The sequence below is a fragment of the Plutella xylostella genome, chromosome Z (assembly GCF_932276165.1).
Source record: "Plutella xylostella chromosome Z, ilPluXylo3.1, whole genome shotgun sequence".
NCBI lineage: Eukaryota > Metazoa > Arthropoda > Insecta > Lepidoptera > Plutellidae > Plutella > Plutella xylostella.
In genome coordinates, this window is record NC_064012.1 from 10,594,668 (window position 1) to 10,615,330 (window position 20,663).

The 20,663-nt window shown below is 38.5% G+C and overlaps 1 protein-coding gene across 4 annotated transcripts in view; it reads left to right on the forward strand.

The window, feature by feature from the left end:
- Positions 1-17,011, forward strand: part of LOC119694861 (protein bric-a-brac 2) — a 187,258-nt gene extending 170,247 nt beyond the window's left edge. For 2 of the 4 annotated variants that reach the window (XM_038122219.2, XM_048632775.1), the window contains exons 4-7: positions 5,112-5,169; positions 10,576-10,842; positions 11,909-12,093; positions 12,340-17,011. In XM_038122219.2, coding sequence (XP_037978147.2) covers positions 5,112-5,169; positions 10,576-10,842; positions 11,909-12,093; positions 12,340-12,837 — 1,008 coding nt within the window. In that variant the 3' untranslated portion in view covers positions 12,838-17,011. The remainder of the gene's footprint in view (positions 1-5,111; positions 5,170-10,575; positions 10,843-11,908; positions 12,094-12,339) is intronic. The other 2 variants (XM_038122221.2, XM_038122222.2) reach the window with 2 other exon arrangements.
- Positions 17,012-20,663: the final 3,652 nt, after the last annotated feature.

Here is a 20,663-nt window from a genome sequence, read left to right on the forward strand (position 1 = left end):
TAAATCACGATGCGTAAAGTGACAGCCCTGCTAGTGCATCCAAGCTATCTACAGGACCAGAGCTTCACTAATTCGAGTGAAATTCAATTTACAAGACTAGATTTTGTTTTGCACATGGATTTTAATTGGCTACTACGCGTTGATACCATCACAAATACAATGCTCTAATAGAATACAAAGTGGTAATTGGTAAAATACATTTGATACATAGGTAACATTGATGAGTCGTATTTTAATTAACATTCAAATAATCCATTCGTACTTAAGTCGACAATAATTTAAATTACTATTTCGGCCATCGAACAACATTTAGACATAATTTATATTTCGAATGCAGTCGGCGTTCTAAATGATTAAAGGTCCGTTAAATGTGTAATTTGAAATTTAGGCGGTGTATGAAGGCACAGACTGTCGTCGGCCGAGGCTTGCTCGCCGCAGCGATCACGCTCGTCCTTTCAGCGCCGGGTCCTGTGTTCTGCGTCAAAGGTAACGTGTGAGCAGACAGGAAAACGTGGCTGCGTTCACCCATTTACGCACACACGGGCGCCGCTCAAAATGCACCCGCCGTTGTGTTCGAATGCTAATGCCGCTCGGGCCGGCACGTCTCATTACTTTATCTGCGCCACACACTCGACACCGGCACGCCACTACACAATACCCGAATACGCCACGAGGCCGCAGCCGCTCCTGAGCAGCCTCACACTCACCTTCGCCCTTTAGCTACTCCTGGCTACGAGCTTCTTATAGCCAACTTTATTACTTGTTCAATTTCTTCACAGACATAACACAATTTATGAATAATTAATCAATGTAATAACTTTAACAACGATCGTTTCGCAAGTCATAAAAGTCGGATCGAATTAAAAATAAATATTCGTCAAAGGTGGCAGTGATTATTCAGTCATTCCGCCCCCTCCCGCTTATTATGCCCTCGTAGTAATTGGGAGTGTTAGGGGGCACGGGCGGGGGTGAGGGCGGCGGTACGGGGTGGTGGGAGGTAAATTAACATGTTTGTCTTGCTTACATCGTCGTCAGCACCCAAACTACGCCCAAGTCAAATAAATTCCAAGTCGTTTTGCATAACTATGTAAGTACTAAATGTTTAACTTTAATTCAGTCTCGGCAATGGTCTTTCTAGTAATTACCTCGTATTTACGAAGTCGTTCAGTGTGGCCGGCTACCAGGGTGGTACGCAAATAGCGATGGCATTAAGGTATTATTGAAAAACAACTCGTGTGCCACTTTCGCGTCCGCGTGTAAACGAACCCTGAAACAAACGATCGCAATGCGCTGAAGTTACTACAGAAAAAATATATTTTAAAGTGGTTTCACCGACTAGAAGTTCTAGCAAACATACTTATACTTAGATATGAATACAACAACGGTATTTACCTCAAACGATACACTTCACTATAATCAAAAAAAGAAATCACTTCTTTACAAAATACAGCTCGTATTTATTTTATTATACCGTAGATACTGTATTCATATTAAATACAGAGTTTATTCTGTCCAAGAATGTTTAATAACATATGCAGAGAGGTAAATCACTAGCTACTAAAGAATGAGATAGTAGAAAATTGTGTGTCTATTCGACATAGTAGGTGAACGGCAATAATTACCCTATGTGTGTCACTCGATAAAATCTATTTTATACATTTGAGGAGTCGTTAAATCATAGTAATAATTGAAATTTGTATGTCTAGCAGTTCTAAGTAGGTAACTGCTGTAATAAGTGGATAGTTACTGTAGTTAGCAACGGAGTTTTTATTGTTATTAGAAAGTTAAAGAAAACTTGAAGAGTAGGTTTCATGGCCGAGCTCTACCAAATTTCTCTGAATAAATATTTACTTATACTTTGCTTCCAATAGATAGGTACCCCTATTATACCATTTATAACTATACTATATTCACACTCAACTTTAAAAGGACTATTCAAGACCACCAGCGTATTTTTGTCAACTTAACTGCCGCGCCGTTTAACGGAAAAGAAAGAAAGCTAAAAAAGTAATACCACTAAGATGTTATTCCGTGGCGATATCAAAAGTGCAGCGCACTTAGCGCCAAGTGAAATAGGAAACATTCAAAGTAATAAATTGTATGGAAAATAGCATTTCCAAGAACAAAGCGGCTGCCCACCGTCGACATCGCACAATGGGGAATCTGTAATAGAGATGCAAAATGCTATCAAGGCTTCCTATGTTGTAAACATATAGAGTGAAGGCAGTCGTGTTATTGTTCTTTAGAAACAATAAGTGCAACATTTTTCCACCGCTGACTGGAGCCATTTTAAATGAAAACCTTATGGAAAAATGAGTGAGCGTCGGATCCCGCATCGACGCAAGTTTAAACAATCAAACGTAGAACAAAAAGACACTAATGTTGAAATGGATAGGTGAGAGTGCGGCCCGAGCGAGGGGAGGCGGCGGGCGGCAGACGAGAGGCGACAGCGGGCCGGGCGGTTGTGAATTTTAGTTTATCATCAGGTACATCAATTAAAAACCATACAAACAAGCCTAAAACGCTACCAGCCCACCACAACACAACGCACGGGCAAAGCAAAACACAAAACTTGTGACGCCTGGCCCCCGAAATGTAGACGATAAAAGAACCTTGAAAAAATTAAGCTACCAGCGAGGCGGCCGACTGTCATTTACAAATTCATAACTCAATTTGCAATTCTAACTGGCTTATAAAAAATAACGTGCTGTTGGAAAAATGAGTCGCTACTTCTTGTTCCACGTGGCACCTCACGCCTGAAGAGAACGTGTGATTAGTTTTATCCTGCCCCCCGCGCCCCGCGTACCCCCGCACCCCCGCGCCCCCGCGCCCCCCGCGCCCGCCCCGTGCCATTCTTCTCACCATCCAACGCGCACAAATGAACACCCTTGTATCAGCCTACCAATACATAAAGCCTTGTTCTATTCTTACTAATAGGAGTATTATTCATCGTTAGAAGGAAAACTGAGTTATATGGAAGCTTTAATTTACGAGTGCTTTGCGTCTAATAAACTAATCCTGCGATCTATTACGCTGGCGCGCTGAGTCTGAACAAACCGGTGGTTTCCTTCATTTATTTAATGTACACAAAATAGGATGCGTAATCAACCTTTTCGCGTAGTTACAGTACTGACATGTGCGCAATATACGCATTCCTCGACATTGCGATTCAATGCGGAAGTTTATTATGCGTTTTATTCGCGGTACGAAACATTCGATTAGAGGCCTCGTACGTACCATCAACACAAATCTACATTATAGTTAATTTGGAAATTGTTTCTTATCGCGGCTGTAATAGGAACTACGATTCAAAGTGAGCTTGATTGTGGGCGCAGGGAATAAGATGAAAATGAGGGAGTAACGGGTGCACTCATTTGGTACTTCGACCACATAAGTACAAAGTACAACTACAAATTGTGACCCCAACATTTATACTCTCTTCAAATAAAATACGCACCCTCTTTTGCAATTCCTGAAATCCATTATGGTAGTAAACATTACTTGCATAGGTAACTATGTGGTTGAACAAAAATCTAGATACAAACGTGAGTTTTAGAAAAAAAACTGAATTAACAGACCTATAGTAGAGCAATGTACAATAAACTTTTCCAAAATTCTAGAAGTGTGATTTGACAGCAATATTGTCACATCAATATTGAACAAATAAGTAAATCAGAGTACGTTTCGTAGCTAATATTATCGGCAAGGCGCACCGCCGCTCGGTGCCAGCCGTTCATAAATCTATTTTATCGTATTCGAGCAATAAATTTTATTTCGGGATCTTTAATTCTTTGTTATTGAATTGGATTTTAGTGTTTTATTCGAGTAAACAAACAATACATTTGAGCGTTCGTACTTGGGACGGCACGTGCGTCGTGCGACTTCGGTAAACATCTACCTATTACTTAGACGGCGACGTCGCATTGCTTCGCTTACTGAATAAAAGTTTTATTTGTGAAGTGCGCAGCTGCCTTGCAGCAGACTTGCCGGCTTCGTTGCACCAACAATTACAAATATGTAGCACGTAAATAACCCCGCGCCGAACACTCCATTTGATACGTAAAGTTACAGTAGCGATCGATAAAATATGCAATCGTAAACTTCCTCAGACTGAAATGGCTTTAATAACCTTCTATATGTTTAATGAAATGCGATCGAACTTGCTCCTTGCTCCCCGCGATTCGCTAAGATTTATTTTAAGGCAGTCGATGTAGCACTCACGGCGCTACGAAGTCGTAAACTACTCTTGATGAACGTAATTTAGATTTGTCAGAGTGCTCAAATCTGATGTGAAATAGCTCAGTGCTTTAGTTACTGCATGTAAACATTTTTTTATAGACAATATTATTACTTACACAATAATATTATTATGGACTTATCGATTAGTTGATTACATAAATACGCTAGTATGAACTGTACCTACTTTTAACATAAATTGCCCGCGGCCGTCCTTTTCCAAGCATTATAGCATTTATACAAAGTAGATAGTCACAGGTAATAAAGTACATCGTAAATTACAACCATCAGCTTGTTTGTGAAATGAATGTAATTTTTATAAGTAAAAATATCTTAAAGCAGGCTGAAGATACCTATAAGAAATACTTTTGTTTTCTAACCGGACCGCGGAATGTGGTATAGGAAAATCAACTTTGGGCAATATTTGAATAGCTGTCGAGACTTTTCGATCCGTCCCCGTGTCCGCCCCATCGAGCAACTAGCGCAGTGGCTCAATATTGGCAACAATGGCCTTCTCCCGAACAACGCCCAGGTTTCAGGATATGCCCAGCTGTCGGCGGCCGCGCGGGCGCGTGTCAGAACTGTCATCCACAAACATCAGCTTAACACGATTTTTTTCGACCATCCCCACACTGGTTGACAAGCAGGCGCGTAAAAATACTATTCGGATTCGGATATTTTTTCAATGATGCGAACATTTTGAGGAAACGCATTTTAAATTTGTTTCGGACACCTGTTTGTATTTGATTTGCCGCCACAATGCGGTTTTTTATTGTTTCCAGCAGATATTTTTTTATTACTCTTGTACCTAAGTCCCTAATTAAATCACCACAGTACCAATGCGATGACTAACATTCCGTTTCTTTTCTTTTCAGGCAAAGTTAATGGAAAACTCTCACGCCTGGCTCGGCGCATCGACATCATCTATAGCAGGTCAGTTGAAATCTTTCACCTATAGTCGTTGTTCAAATCCTAGCAGTAGCTAATATTGCATATTACATGCGCCCTACAGTAGTATTAATGCATAAATGGTTTTAATTTGCACCGGCTCCCCGCTGCCTGTAGCGGCGCCCGCACCTGCATGCCGTCTCTATCATCAACACCGTCTAATGATGCACTGCCCTCCTACAACATACGACACCCTCCATAATTCTATTAAATACTCATGACTCCATGACAAGTGAACTATTACATCGACGCGATAAAACACACAATTATAACGTCAATTATCGAGTCGCCATTCGATATATTGTCGCCTGCGTTCAGCATTGTAAATGTTGGCGGCGACCCGGGGTCGTGCGCGGTGCATCATGCGGAGGGTGCTTGTGCTGAGTGTGTCTGCTTTCTGTTTCCATCGTTAGACTACCACGGTCACGCGTTGAAGATGAAGGCTCCGACGTGGACGCAAGCGCAGCTGCAGGTGGCCATCCAAGCCGTCGTGTCACAGAGGATGAGGTTCACGCAAGCCGCCGCACATTTCGGCATCCCCAAAGGGACCTTATACGATAATATACTAGGCAAGTCTAAACGGATGGCCGTTTTAGACGAAGCCGGCTTCTCGGCCATGGAGGAAAGGGCGATACTAGACTTTTGCTGCGAAACCAGCGTATCGCCTTATAACAGACGGACTAAGAAGTCTTTAGTGGAGATTTTGTGCTTTGTGGAGAAGTTGATAAGGCAGAGAGAGCCAGGGTTTGTGTTCACTGGCCTGGCCGGCTTCCGCTGGTGGTGGGCGTTCTGCAAGAAGCACTCCGTGGTGTCTCTGTACTATGAGGGGGGAAATAAATTCAGGGGTTCTAAAGTCAAGACGAAACAAGAATCAGATGAGGACTAGGAGCTAAGGGCAGTTTTTTTTAATGTAACCTCGTAACTTTCTCGTACAACGTTCTTCAATTGTGCCTTTTAGAAGATAGGTAATATTTGAGTAAAGTTACTGTTTTATTTTGTTATTTTAGATAAAATCCAATGATAGGATTACACAAAAATGTTTCTTAAATAATTGTAAATTTTTGTGTTTATAGCTTATCTTAATATGGTTATGTTCTTGTAGCCTGAATATGTCACAAGCCAGCCACTCTCCCAAAAGTGGAAAGGAAAGGCTGTTTTTTTTCTTAGTTGCGATGGTTTTTTTTCTGCGGCGCGCGCCGCGGCGCCGATGTCTCTCTTGTTTTGTTAATATTTTGTCAAAATTCCGCTATTATAAGCCGTTGTCGCCATCCAATATCGTCGACATTAATAAAAAGTAAAAAGCTTTGTGTTTAAACGAAATCTCGGCATATCAGTAGGTTAAGTTTACATAGTGAAAAAATAGATATGTAGACAATGTACTGTACTGCTGTAGACTGCTTTTCGTTAAAATTAAGGCTGAGGAACTTTTTTTAAGTAACTTACATAAATTCCTAGGGACCGTTTCTTGTAGTGCGTGTCATCTAAATTGTTATTCAAATAATTGCAATAATTGCATTTCAAAAAGGATTTTTTTTTATATAATACGTCAAGCTGGATGATTTCGTAAATTTTCTTTTTGAGTTTTTAATGTTTAATATGATAGGTAGTTTTCCACCATACTAAAATACTGCGATAAGACTGAAAACTTGGGCCTCGAATTTATTGTGATAAGTAATGTTAGTAATTATATTAAAATAATAATTATAAGTTACCAAGTTTTATAAATATCTAAGGTGGGAAATACTTGGTGATAAGATAGTTATAGTTATGTGATTTTATATATAGGTACAGAAATTAATTTATCTGTTTGTTAAAATGCTAGATAGAAATAGCATAATTAATTGATTATTTTCTTACATTAAATATTATTTATCTAGGCTATGTTTCCAAACTCAGTTTATTGTTATGACTGCGGGATTTTACTTTTATCCTTTTATCCAAACTCCGTGACACATGCATTTAATATTAGGTGAGGTACGTAAGCATACGTAAGGAGTGACTGTTCACGTGAGAACTTTTAACAGGGTTTAAATGAAAAGTGTAAAAGTAGTTAGTAAAACGACAAAATTCACTTTAAAGTTGAATGAAACATACAGTCCAAATGTCAATGTGACAAATTGTTTGCTTCAGAAATCGGTGCAAACTTTTAGTTAGTAGTCGAAACCAATTTGCAATAACACAGAATCTATTAGCGCACTATCAAATCCTGCAGTTTGGTTTTTAAAAGTTGAATGCTTATAGTGGTTATAAAAATTATTGTAATTTCCACGCCTGTTTTAATATCATCATCATCAGCCTATAGCAGTCTACTGCTGTTTTAATATACCATACTAAATATTAAGAATTGATATCCTACAAACAACGTTTATTCAGACACTGTGAAACAGAGAGTGAGTCTAAATAAGTGCATTTACCTAACACAGGGTAATGTATGTGTATGTATGAATGTTCCAATCTACACTAAGACTAATAAGATAATTACCTACTTATTTGTCTCAACTCTTGGTTATTAATATAAAAAAAAGCTCAGGATAAAAAAGCTCAGGAGCTTTTTTATCTTCTTAAATAAGTACATTAAAACATGTGTTCGATATTTTAACTTCGGTTACAAAAAAGTTCGCAAATATATTGATAGTTATTAAAAAAGCTCAGGAGCTTTTGATGTAATGTAAAGGTGGGTACTGACCAACGTTACGAAGTGTAAAGTAACATGTTACACAGCGAGCATTCGTGCAGTCAGTACGTAGTGTTACGGGGAAACCAGCGAGCAACAAGACAATTTTAGAACACACCGTTGCGTAACATTCTTGCTGGGATGTTACATTACATTCTGTAACGTTGGTCAGTAGGTACCCAACCTTAATAATTTATGAAAAAACCCATGTCAACTGAAAAATATGTAGGTACCTTTTTTCTTCAGCCTTCGAAGTGATGTAGGTACTTATAGATGAAATCTAAAGTGTACTAAATATTGGAAACTTTTTTGATTGCTTTTTGTTTCTGTTGCAAAATTAGTACTTAATGGACTCTACCTATCGATTGCTATGTGCATTTGATACTATAGGTTCTTAAATGTAGATATACTTACATAAAAGTGAAAAAGCTCTGTGAATATAGCAATAAGTTTTATATCTCCAGTTTTCATAATTAAATATTAATGTGAATACATCATTGAATTAAGTTATGTATTTAATGTAGTTTTATTGACCCACTTAAAATATTATTAACACATATTTTTGCAGAATTTCTTCAGGAGGTCAGTATAAAATGCATTTTTCTATTCTGCATGTGTGTTTTTATTAGTGCTATATTAGATGCATCATTTTATTGTTTATTTCTCAACTACGAGTATGTCAGATGGGTATTTTTTCAGAACAATCACACCAGTCGGGTTGTTGGATATTGACATTGATAATTGGTTTTTATCCGCCATAAAAACTGATTTATTTCATTCTTGAATAAATCTCACACTACCTATTATGATTTTAGACCTATGTCCAGCAGTAGCTCTTCAAAAGTACACAATTATAAATAAGTCCTTTTTTCATTAAAGGCTGCATTTTTTTGTCTTATATGTTTTTTATTGTCGAGGCAAAATTTTTAGGGTACTACCACAAGGTTACTACCTTCAAACGAGCCATGTTTTGACTTATCCGATAGCACGGTTCACCGAAAGGACTGTTCGATGACGTTTGGTTCAACGAAATAAAAAATGTTTCTCATATGGAACTTCCGTACCACCACCACAGTTATAGTGCCACAATCTTATCTGTTCCGGTGCTGACGTCGCTGTGATTGAATCCAGTGATGCCATCAAATAAATTTTGCCTATTTCTGGTTTAATTAAACGACAATGCATTTCTGCTATTACCTATTGTTATAATTAGGTACATTCATAAGTACTTATAGATAAATCAAAATATAGGGTCGATAGTAAATGAAAGAGGATATACTATATCAAACGACATTTGTTGTATGGAAAATTTGTCCACGGCAAACAGAAATAAAATAAGTTCTGATTATGTTCTGATATAGGAGATTAAATCTAGATTAAAATGGTATAGGTAATATATGTGGGTCGTGGGAATAACGAGATACGACTTAAAAAAAAACTATTTATTATTATTTTTTAACACTTTATTTTACATTTTATAAAGTAGGTAAATAGAAACAAGGGCATACAATTAAAAGAAATTCAGACAGTGTGCAAAGGCTAATTCATCATCATCATCATCACGACCCATCACGTCCCCACTGCTGGGGCACGGGTCTCCTTCCAAAGGCTAATTGCCAAAAAGCAATTTCTTTCAGCCAACTCTTGATAGGTTGGGAAAACAATGACTTGTCATAAATCGTCATTATTTCGTCTAAAATCGCTGCAGGTGCGAGAAATTCTTCTTGGTATACTGCCTAAGATTTAAAGTATCATGTCATGTCCTCACACCTGTAATCAAAGAAAAATAAAGATTATATACTTTTCATCACGAGTATCACGCCCCATCCCGTCCCCACTGCTGGGGCACGGGCCTCTCGGGAAAATATTTAATAAAATTACATGGAGTATTTATGGGTAAAATTATTCGTCATATTTGGCAACACTAACCTGTAGCCGCTGCAACTCGTTCTTCCACTTTTTCAAACGGAATTAAAGACGACTGAATATGTTATTCTTCCTGCATAAAAGCCAATATATATAGTACTACTTTTCTTTCATCACATTACAGCACTTTTGGCATTATTTCACCCAGAAAATCACAAAACAAATTAAATAACGTAGCGACAGCCTCTTCGCAGAAATTGACAACTCAAATAACGCACAGAGTATGAAATGACGTTTGACAATGACGTCTCGTTAGTTGCACATTTTGACCACCGGAACAGATAAGATTGTGGCACTATAGGAACCAACAATCCATAAGTAATACCTATTGCCTATCTGCCAAACATTTGTCACATTCATAGCAGATAAGTCAGTATTGACAGATACTCAATGCTTCAACGAAACCTGACCCTTTTATCGGATAAGTTTTTTTTCGGTGAACAGCAGTGCTTGCGGTAAATCGTGATATCGGAAAAAAGGTATGTAATTCAGAGATTGTCGTCAACAAAAAAAATGTAATGTACCTACCTAGTTGAGATCAAATTGTGAATTTAAATGTGTCCTAAATTGCACTTAATGTGCCTTCCACTATACCTACTTATGTACAAGAGTATCGTAGACATATTTTCAGTGTCGATTAGGAATCGAACCGTTGCAATTCAAATTATTTCCCCAGTCACAAGAGTCATCTAGCCATCAGCCAATAAAAACTTCTCCCTCAAAACCAACCCCAACCAAACTTCGAACAACAACCCTGGCCAGTTACTAATCCCTTCCCTCTCCCATTCCAGCAGACAGCTACCAGTACCAGCTGCAGTCCATGTGGCAGAAGTGCTGGAACACCAACCAGAGCCTGGTCCACAACTTGCGCTTCCGCGAGCGCGGGCCGCTGAAGTCCTGGCGCCCGGAGACCATGGCTGAAGCCATCTTCTCTGTCCTGAAGGAGGGGTTGTCACTGTCGCAAGCTGCCAGGAAATATGACATCCCGTACCCGACGTTCGTGCTGTATGCCAACCGAGTTCACAACATGCTGGGGCCCAGTGCCGACGGCGGAGCAGGTCAGTACTGGGATTACGTATGTAGGGCTGGAGGTCTTTGAGTCAGGGTTCCTATCGCGAAGTTGACACGAAGTAAAATTTACGAAGTAATTTTGTAGTGACAAATTGAATACAATTTGAATCCGTAAATCGTTATCGAAACAAGTTCGCGATAGGGAATTTTGTTGGTACGTGCGTACGGGAATGGTGAAAATTGCTAATTAAACTAGTTATGTTGGTTGCTAAAGAGAGTGAGATTATAATGGTCAGTTATCCATTCCCGTACCCGGAACTTAATAGTAGGATGTTTTTATGACCACAGAACTCTAGCCCAGAACTCTTTATTTTAATAAATTTAACTGTTGGAAATCATAAAATAAAGAATGTCGCGTTATTTTCTGGTTTCTATCGGTTTCATCATAATGTTTAGTGTTAAGTACTTGTTAATTTATTTCTAAGCTGGCGTCCCCCAATGCACTGCGACACAGACTAGTCTGCGATTAAGATGAATCTATAGGTGCCCGTGATAATGATTTCTTATCCATTTTTGCTGTGCGTGAAATTTATGTCTATCTTTGAAACCTAACTAACACTGAATAATATAATATAAATGTCTGATATTAACAATTATAGCAAATATTTAATACAATACAAGTCATAATCAGTAGAATTAAATCGTGTCCCACAAAATAATACAAAAAAATAACCAGGTACGTATTAGTTGAGTCGATATTAGGTAAACAATTTCATTGTTCATTCAAATCAAAGAAAAGTCGATGACAACTTTTTTTGCAACTTTACACTTGCAGCCTGTATTTTCATTCCAGTAGAGGTCCATTGTTTTAAACGAGAATTGATTTTTACTCAATTCTTTTGTCGCTGCTCTAGACGTTTACTAGAAATACGGCTTTGTACAACGGTTTCAATTCATACGTTTGTTTACCAAATATAACTCTAATTTCCACTCTAATGGGGTCACGATTGTAGAATGGTCCTGTAGGCCTACTTAGATAGTGCGCCGTGAAAACGCAAGTTAGCTGCTTGAATGCCTTACCTGTTCACGTTTTACTATTACGTGGCTTTGCAGATTTAAGGCCGAAGGGTCGCGGGCGGCCGCAGCGCATCCTGCTGGGAGTGTGGCCCGACGAGCACATCCGCGGCGTGATCCGCGCCGTCGTGTTCCGCGACACGCACGCCCCGCACCCCGCGCACCCGCCGCTACCCTCGCACCACATCAAGGAGGAGGCCCTGCCCGTCTTCCCCGCCATCACGGTTAGTACACCGAAACAACACTACTATCTGTGCCCCCAACACCCCAGACCAGCCCCGACCTAGGCCCCGATGCCCTTGCGAACTGCTCAATGCGATTTTAAATATATCAGCTGTGCGATAATCGATTAATTGCTCGTCCGCTTGCGGTAGCTAATTATCGCATCGATCGATAATTGCTAACGAGCAGCGTAGGCTAGAGTGTCGTGCCGTGAGCTGCTAACTGACGTGTGGGGATGCGTGTTGCAGGACGGCATGACGGTGGTGCCGCCGGCGTACGGCGCCGTGCCGTGCGGCAACGGGCGCGAGGGCGGCGTGTCGCCCAGCGCGGCGGCGGCGGCGGCCGTGGCGGCCGTGGCGCACGGGCTGCGGCGGCAGATGTGCAACATGGTGGTGGCGGCGCAGCGGCCGGCCGAGCACGCCGCGCACCTGGGCCTGCCGCCGCTGCCGCTGCAGTCGCCGCGGCTGCCGTCGCCCATGTCCTCGGGACTGGAGTCTCCGCTTTGCTCGCCGCCGCCGCCGGGCCACGCACTCGAGCCGCCCAAGCCCAGCGACGCGTACCGCCCGTTCGCCTCGCCGCGCCCCGACAGCCGCTACTCCGTGTCCGACGTGCGCGACCTGGTTGAGCCGGAGATGGGCCCGCCCAAGACCCCGCTGGGCCTGGCCAAGAACGGCAAGGAGCTGTCCACGGTGGTGCCGGTGAAGATGGAGCCGCCGGGCGTGGAGGCGCGCGCGGAGCACATGTGAAGCGCGGCGGCGGGCGCGGGCCCCGCCCCCCCGCACGCCCCGCCGCCGCCGCCGCTGCCCGCCTACCCCTACTTCGTGCCCAACCGCCACTCCGTCGGGTACTTCTAGGCGCCGAGTACGAGCTGTCTCTGCACCTACACCTCTCCGCAGACGACACATATTTAATCATGTTTATTATATTGGCATTATTTTATATTATAAATACCTACTAATTATTATTTAAAGAAGACTAGCTGTGCAATATTGCTTGTTATTTAATATTGAGTTATATAAGAAGAAATAATATTTTTAGTTTATGACTATTTTTTGTATACGTTATTATACTGTTTTAGTTCTCCCAAATAAGTTGGTAGCAGCGTATTGAGCTGCTAATTTGTTTATTGATGATGTATATAGCCGCGGGAGGCCCTCCTCCTCGCTTAGACCCGCTTCATGTGGTTTCCCAATCTACGCATAAGTAGATTGTCGATCTTAATATATTAACATTACATAAATTTATAGTAATTAGATCCATTGCTATTGTAGGGAGATCAAAAATTAAACGATTCGGCCCGTTTCAAAAAAGACTGTTTGGTATACCTATTCATTAAATGTAGAAACATACCTAATATGTAAGAGAATTAAAAATTGTGTGTAATTGAGGTACCCACCCCTGACCCCTGGTCAGTAGGCCTGCGCTGGGCGGGCCGCGGTGGGTGCCATCATGTCACTATTTGTCTTTGTGTAGTTGTGGAGGTCGCCCAATGGCGTCCTCCCAGTAAATGATAAGTTCATGATAGCCAGTAGTGATGGGCGCCCGGGCAGGCCCCAACCACCTCGCCTCGGCGCTCCATCGCCCATACTTGTCTATATTAACCAACACGTGCAAGTCTGTGCATCATTGTAATCATAGCAATAGCCACGGTTTGGCTATTGTTATCTTTATCAAGAAGGTTCTATACCATTTAGAGGCTACTAAGCCAAAAGGCGGTCTGGTATTACGCATTTGTCTTTCTGGTAGCACCTCCGTACAGGCGCAGTATGTATGTGAATGCTTCTTAAATTATGAGCATTGTTCTCGGAGGTCTATGTTGCATGTCGATTATCGAATCATGCAGTAGAAGTCAGATCCTGAGACCTGCTTTACTACGACTACAAGTAGCTAGTTCATACGTTTCAAATTATACTTTAGAATAGCTTAATGTATCAATGTGTAGCAATCGATCAGATTTAACCATGTTGATGACATTGAAATGTCACAAAGATAACAAGTCTTCAAGCCAAGCTCGGTTACTTAGCTGAACACTCACAAGTAATGAGCTTTAAATATATTTTTGTGATCATTTAGTGTTGTTAGTGTGATGTTAAGAACTTAAAATGTACAAATTTGTTTTAATATCTTCTCTGACTCGAAGTAAATTACTTTTTTATTATATATTTGGCGTAAAATTATTGTAGTAGGAGTTTCTTGTCACAGGGGTATACCATTTCCTTATACATTGTTGGCAGCAATTCGTTGGCGATTTGTTCAGTGTTAACAATTTTTGGTGGGTTGAGGCTGGGCGGCTCGCGTGGGTCCGACGCACGCTCGGCCCACATGAGGCCACGCACGGCCCACACGCGGCCACGGCACGCTTGGGCCACGGCGCGCGCGCCCACGCCCGCCGCCGCAGCCTGGCAAGTCGCGTCGCAGATAGTATCGAGATGTATTTGTAAAATAAGTCTCCAAGTGGCCTTGATACTTCACTATTATTTGGGGTTCGGATAAACGTTTCGGTTAAAGTTTGGAATTAGTGTGTAAAGAAAAAAAAGACCAATTATGAAAAGAAATACAATTGCAACTCAAATTTAGTGTTGAGACTATTTGGCTATCCTTTTGGAAATAATATATAATCTAGGAAAATTTTAAAATTAAAAAAAGTTATATAATGGCCTACCTTTCGGATAAATTGCGTAAATTTTGGTAAATGTTGTTACGCATATTTTCTAATTGTCTAAGTCTAGGCTAATGTGTTCAAAAAAAATGTAAAAATTTAAAATTTTGAAAAAGTAGAAAGTGCCTTCCAAATTTTTGACCACAGTGAGAGTTGGGATGGGTGCGGCGATGAACAGCTTGGCGCGCCGAGCGGCGCGAGCAGTGGCGGGCCGGCCAAGCAGCGCCGCGCCGGCCAATCCGTGCCGGGCCGGCCAAGCGGCGTCGGCCGCGGGATGCTTGGCCGTCCGCGCCTGTTAGCGCCGCTCGGACGCTGTGTCAACGTGCTTAGCTATAAAAAAAGTTTAGATTAATAAATTCAAAATTATTATTATAAAAAAAGTTGAAAACATTGACTATACATATATAGAAAAATTGAAATTTTATATTTGGCCGATATGTGGTAATACCCTGACAGGCAAGCGTTTGTTGTCGATTAGGTGTCAAAATTAATTATATTTTTTTTAAATGGTTACTGACTAAAATTGGAATACAACGCAGAAATTGCAACGTGCCATTAGTTTGAACTGAATCTTTGCGGTTCATTTCGTCTTACTTGTGGATTTGTAGTTATAATTATTAATTTATTGGAAAATATATAACATTTCGAATACCTACATTGGTTAATATAAGTATACCTACCTATATTATTTTCGTGATAGTTAAGTAATATTTTACACGTAGTATTATTGTCTATTGAGGCGGTTTTGGTTTGTAATTTATAAATATAGACATTAATTTATTACATACCTAATATAAATAGTTATGAATTATAACTGGCGACTATGTCTTACTACATGACACCACAGTATACTTTTTATTATTATTTTTGTGATATTTTTTATTATGTTTTATAAAAAGAACAATGATTTGTTTCTCAATCTACATTTACTATTATTATAAAATATGGTAATTATTTATAAATGACAATTACGTAGTTACAGCAGATAATTATTCTATATTATCTTGATTCATTATGATTTGATGATTCTCACAACCACCTCGTGAGTCAGAAGCGAGAATGAAGCTATTGGCTTGTGCTAATGGCGTTACTAAAATATGTATCTGCAACCTTTAACCATAAGATTAATTGATGTTAAAAATACAATCATATAAATGTAGAGTATATAATTATAATAATAACTGTTGAGGTAACAGTATGATCTATTCTATCCATCGCTTCGACTCCTAAACGTTCTAGATTGCATATCATTAGCCACATCTCATTAATTTAGACATAGGTACATACCTACAAGTGAAATTCTAGTTTTCTGTCTGTGATTCAGAAAATCATAATTTATATTCCCGCTTCTTGAACGGTATCTAAGCATAACAAACGGCTTGACGTCAGTTTAATTGTCCCGATTTGCTTCGGACCTAAAATAAGTATACTTATTTATTTGATACTTGATTTGTATTTAACTAGTTTTGAAGTTTTTGTGAAATAGTACTGTAGGAACGACACGAGGTGACAAAGTCGAAGTGGGTTGATGTCCGACTGTTGATGTATGTACCAGGTATAGGCAGCTTCATCATAATGGTCGAGGGAAAGGAAGCTAACCCAAGGTACCGAAAGCCACCTGAATAACAAAACACATTTAAGGTGTTTTATTTGTAACAAAAATATATTTAATTACTTGTTTAAGTACCTACCTACGTAAAGTGCATCAATTAACGGGGCATAAACTACTCGACTTCATTAAATAAATATTAATTGATTTTAATGTATCATAGTAAGTTGCAATAAAGATTGTCGTTAAACTGATTATGTTACTGAGTACCTATTCAATTATTGTTGTTTTAAGATTTGCATTAATTTAATTATCAACCTACTTATTTAACTTTTGTTCCTAATGATTAAATGTAACTGCAGTGTTATATTCACCGTCGATGTATTATTATTATGAATCTGTATTGAGTAAATGATCTTTTGAATGTACGCAGACATTATGAGATAGATAGCCAAACATGTTGATGTCTGTTTTGTGTCAAGTACAATGTATTGATGTTTCGTCCTCATTTCATCAACTTATCATTAAATATTATATCGATACCAGTGTAATAGACAGTTTTCGGGATTCCCCGATTTAGTTTACCGTATTAAGTTTAGTAACTTCATGCGATCGATGTATTCATGTCTCAAATGCAAACATTAAGTAATTATTAAGTTCGTTATTGTCACCGTGTACCGTTGTCTGAATGAATATGTAAATTTAGATCAAATAATGTAGTTTTATTTGAATGCCCTTTCTCTATCCCTTTCCATGCATCATATTAAATTTGTTTGAGCGAGAAGATAAGAAGGCAGATAAGGTAAGCTAGGTAGCCCATGGCCAAAACTGAGTCTTAAGATCAAACTGTTGGGGTGGCAATAATACTTATCTCTTGCTGGGTTGGAGAAATTACACAAAAGTAAGAACCCCAAGACCAGAGAGTCCAGTCGGGCAACTCACCTGGGACCTTCGGCACAGAGTTAGTAATAGGCGTATACAGGAAATGGATGGCAGGCAACATATACAGGATATAGGAGGATCTAGATTCATGTTGATGATGACGGTGTGTGGAGTCAATCTTTTCTCAAAAAGCGCCATCTAGGTAACGTTGTTTTAACTATTACATACGTTAGAGTAATATGTGTTTTCTTGATTTCCCGTGAAAATAAAAAGTGGGTGGCTTGGTGATGTAGACCTACGCCAGAAAGTAGCGCCATCTTTGTGGCATAGTTGTAACGAGCACCAACCCTAGTGTGCATTGTTTTTTTGTTAGTAACATGGTACGCGTAGTGATTACTTCCCTATGGTAGATTCTGCAGATTCTGCTCTACATTAGTTGTTTAGTTAGTTAGGCTTTGCTTTACATACGTTAGATTCTGTTTAAGATTGGTACAATTCCGCTCTACATCCGCTCAAGATTACTTAAATTTTGCTTTCATTAAGTATTTACTACTTAGATTATGTTATGCTCTACATTAATTGACATGTGCTCTACATTGGTTAGATTTTTCTCTACATTAGTTAGGTAGTTGGGCAGTTCTTCTTTTTAACCTACATAATGGATAAAAAATTATCCCGAATTTGAAAAAAATAACTTTAGCTTTTTGGTGAACTCTTATAATTTTTATGATAGCTACATTTCTATTCTATCGAAAAAGGTGGTTGGCCGCGAAGTTTAAGTATTTTTTCAAGATTTTCAGAACATAATACGTGGATAAGGCAAAGAAAATTACACCTTCGTCACAGAATCTTTTATTTTATTTTAACGAAATAGTCTTCGTCGATTAAAATGAAACTTTTTTGATACGTTAATAAACAAAATACCATTTTAGAAAACATATGAAAGAATGGATTTTTAGTAATAACAAAATATTTATTAAGTAGTTATTACCACTCTGTCACAATTTCAGCTAAAATGAAGCTTGTTTTTGCTATAAATATTTTTTCGCTACTAATTACAGTAAAAAATTAACAGCATAGACGTTAACATCAATGACTAAATTTAATATGATTTTTCCAAAGTTGCACTATTTATAACATAACATATAAACGACCAAAAATAAGTTGACTACCAGGAGTCACCAATCGTTACAGAGTGGTAAACGATGTAACATAGTTGTTATTCTATTAAATATGTGACAGCGTTTTGGAATAAAACTGTTTTATTTAAAAATAATAATTTAGTAACTTACATATAAATCATTATGGTTTCAAGTTAGTCAAAAAATTTACTGGAGATATCTTTATTATTAGTAAAACTAATGAAATCACACTTGAGAACCTCTGGAGAGTGAAATATCCGTATTTCAGGAACTTAAAGGACAAATTTGTTCCAACTACATAAAATAATGTTTATCTGCACAATTAATATTTTCGGACACCTAAAATTTAAGTAACATAATGAAAATTACGTAATTTGTTAAAGTTTTAATCAGCCATATTTCGAAAATACAGAAGTGGCTCTTAGAACTTGAAAAAAATACTCTTTCCTTTTTTAATTACCTTAGAAGCTGGAAGGACTTTAATGTTATCATCAAACATCCGATAAATCATTCTCCACCATATTTAACAGTCTACCACATTCATCCTCTGTTCTTGAGAACAATAGCACGAAATTAGCTTTTTCACTAACGAAACTTTTTATTAATGAAGCGCAAGTGTATTGGACGTTCCTTTCGCTTCGTACTTTAACCAAAACGTGTAGTTTCTCTTCAATTTCTTTGATGAATATTCTCAGGTTGGAGTGTTTGGTAAGAATGTGACAGATTTGTCGTGTGACAGAGGGGTAAAATGTGTTGCAAAGTCGATTAGCATTTAAACAGTAACATAAAGTGTAATATACACATGTTGATTTCAAAGTAATTGTTATTACCAATGAGTAAATAACAAAATAATAATTTCATTGTATTTTATTTTAACAATTACCTACGTGACGAAGCTGTCGCCGAATAAACACACGCACCTCCTGTCACACTTTGCGGGTGGCCGATACGCGGTGTCTGGATCTCAAAGGGGAAATCTTACCAAGGGGAAAAGGAGACCTTAAACTCAGATCGATGGCAATAAGGACGAGTGGCTCAAACAAATATTTTAAATGGCAACCTACGTGACAGAATGCTACTACTAAAACATTAGGTAGTAAGAGACAAATTTTCAACAATTTTTTTAAATATTTCAGAAATCATTTAAAAATATATATTTTGTTTTACTAAATAGGTAATATCTTCTGGAGTTTAAATAAATTTTTATATTTTATGTTGTCATATATATTTTTTGTAACATTATCGAATATGCGCAGGATGAAGTGGCGGGAGACAGCCAAGATTCGTATGAAATACTCCTCTGTCACGCGGATTTACCACTCTGTAACGTAATTTTAAATACAAAAATATAAATTTATATTTTTGTAAACGTGCACAGCCGTTGTGTTTTTAGTACAATGCACGCTGAAATATAAATAAATAAATAAATATTTGTAAAACTCATGATTTTTTCTTCACAACTGATGGAGACTAAGTTATGTAGGTTAAAAAGAAGAACTGCCCAGTTAGGTTCTGCTCTACATTTTGTTATTCGTATATTTAGTTTAGTATGTTAGATTCTGTTTTACATTAGTTAGGTTCTGCTCTACAATTGTTAAATTATGCTCTACATTTTATTAGTTAGGCTCTGCTTCAGGTGCATTATTTAGGTTCTGCTCTACATTGGTAAGAATCTGCTCTAAGTATATTTTAGTTAATTATTAGCTTCTACTTTAGGAACATTATTAGTAAGGTTCTGCTCTACATTTATTGTTGACAGATTGGTTAGTCATTCGTATATTGGTAAGATTTTGCTCTACATCGACTGAAGATTAGTTAGGTTCCGCTTTACATTAGTTAGGTCTCCTCTACATTCGTTAAATTCTGCTCTGCATTGGTTAGATTTTTCTCTAAATTTTAGTTAGTTAGGTACTGCTTTAGGTACCTACATTAGTTACTTTCTGCTTTACATTAGTTAAATTCTGCTCTGCATTGGTCTGATTCTGCTCTACATTCGTTAGTTTATGGTCTACATTTATTATTTTTAATTTTTATTATTGATAGATTGGTTAGTTATTCGTGTATTGGTTAGATTCTTCTCTACATCTGGTCAAGATAAATTAGGTTCTGCTCTACATGCGTAAGATTATGCTCTACATTGGTCTGATTCTGCTCTACATTAGTTAAATTCTGGGCTACATTTTAGTATTTAATTATTGATAGATTGGTAGTTTTTCTTATATTGGCTACATTAAAATTGGTTAGAAAAAAAACGGCGATATGGCTCGCAGTGTATCACGTGAGTACAAATGAGCCACCTCTGACTACCTCTTCGGGGATTACAGTCGTGAGTGCATTTTT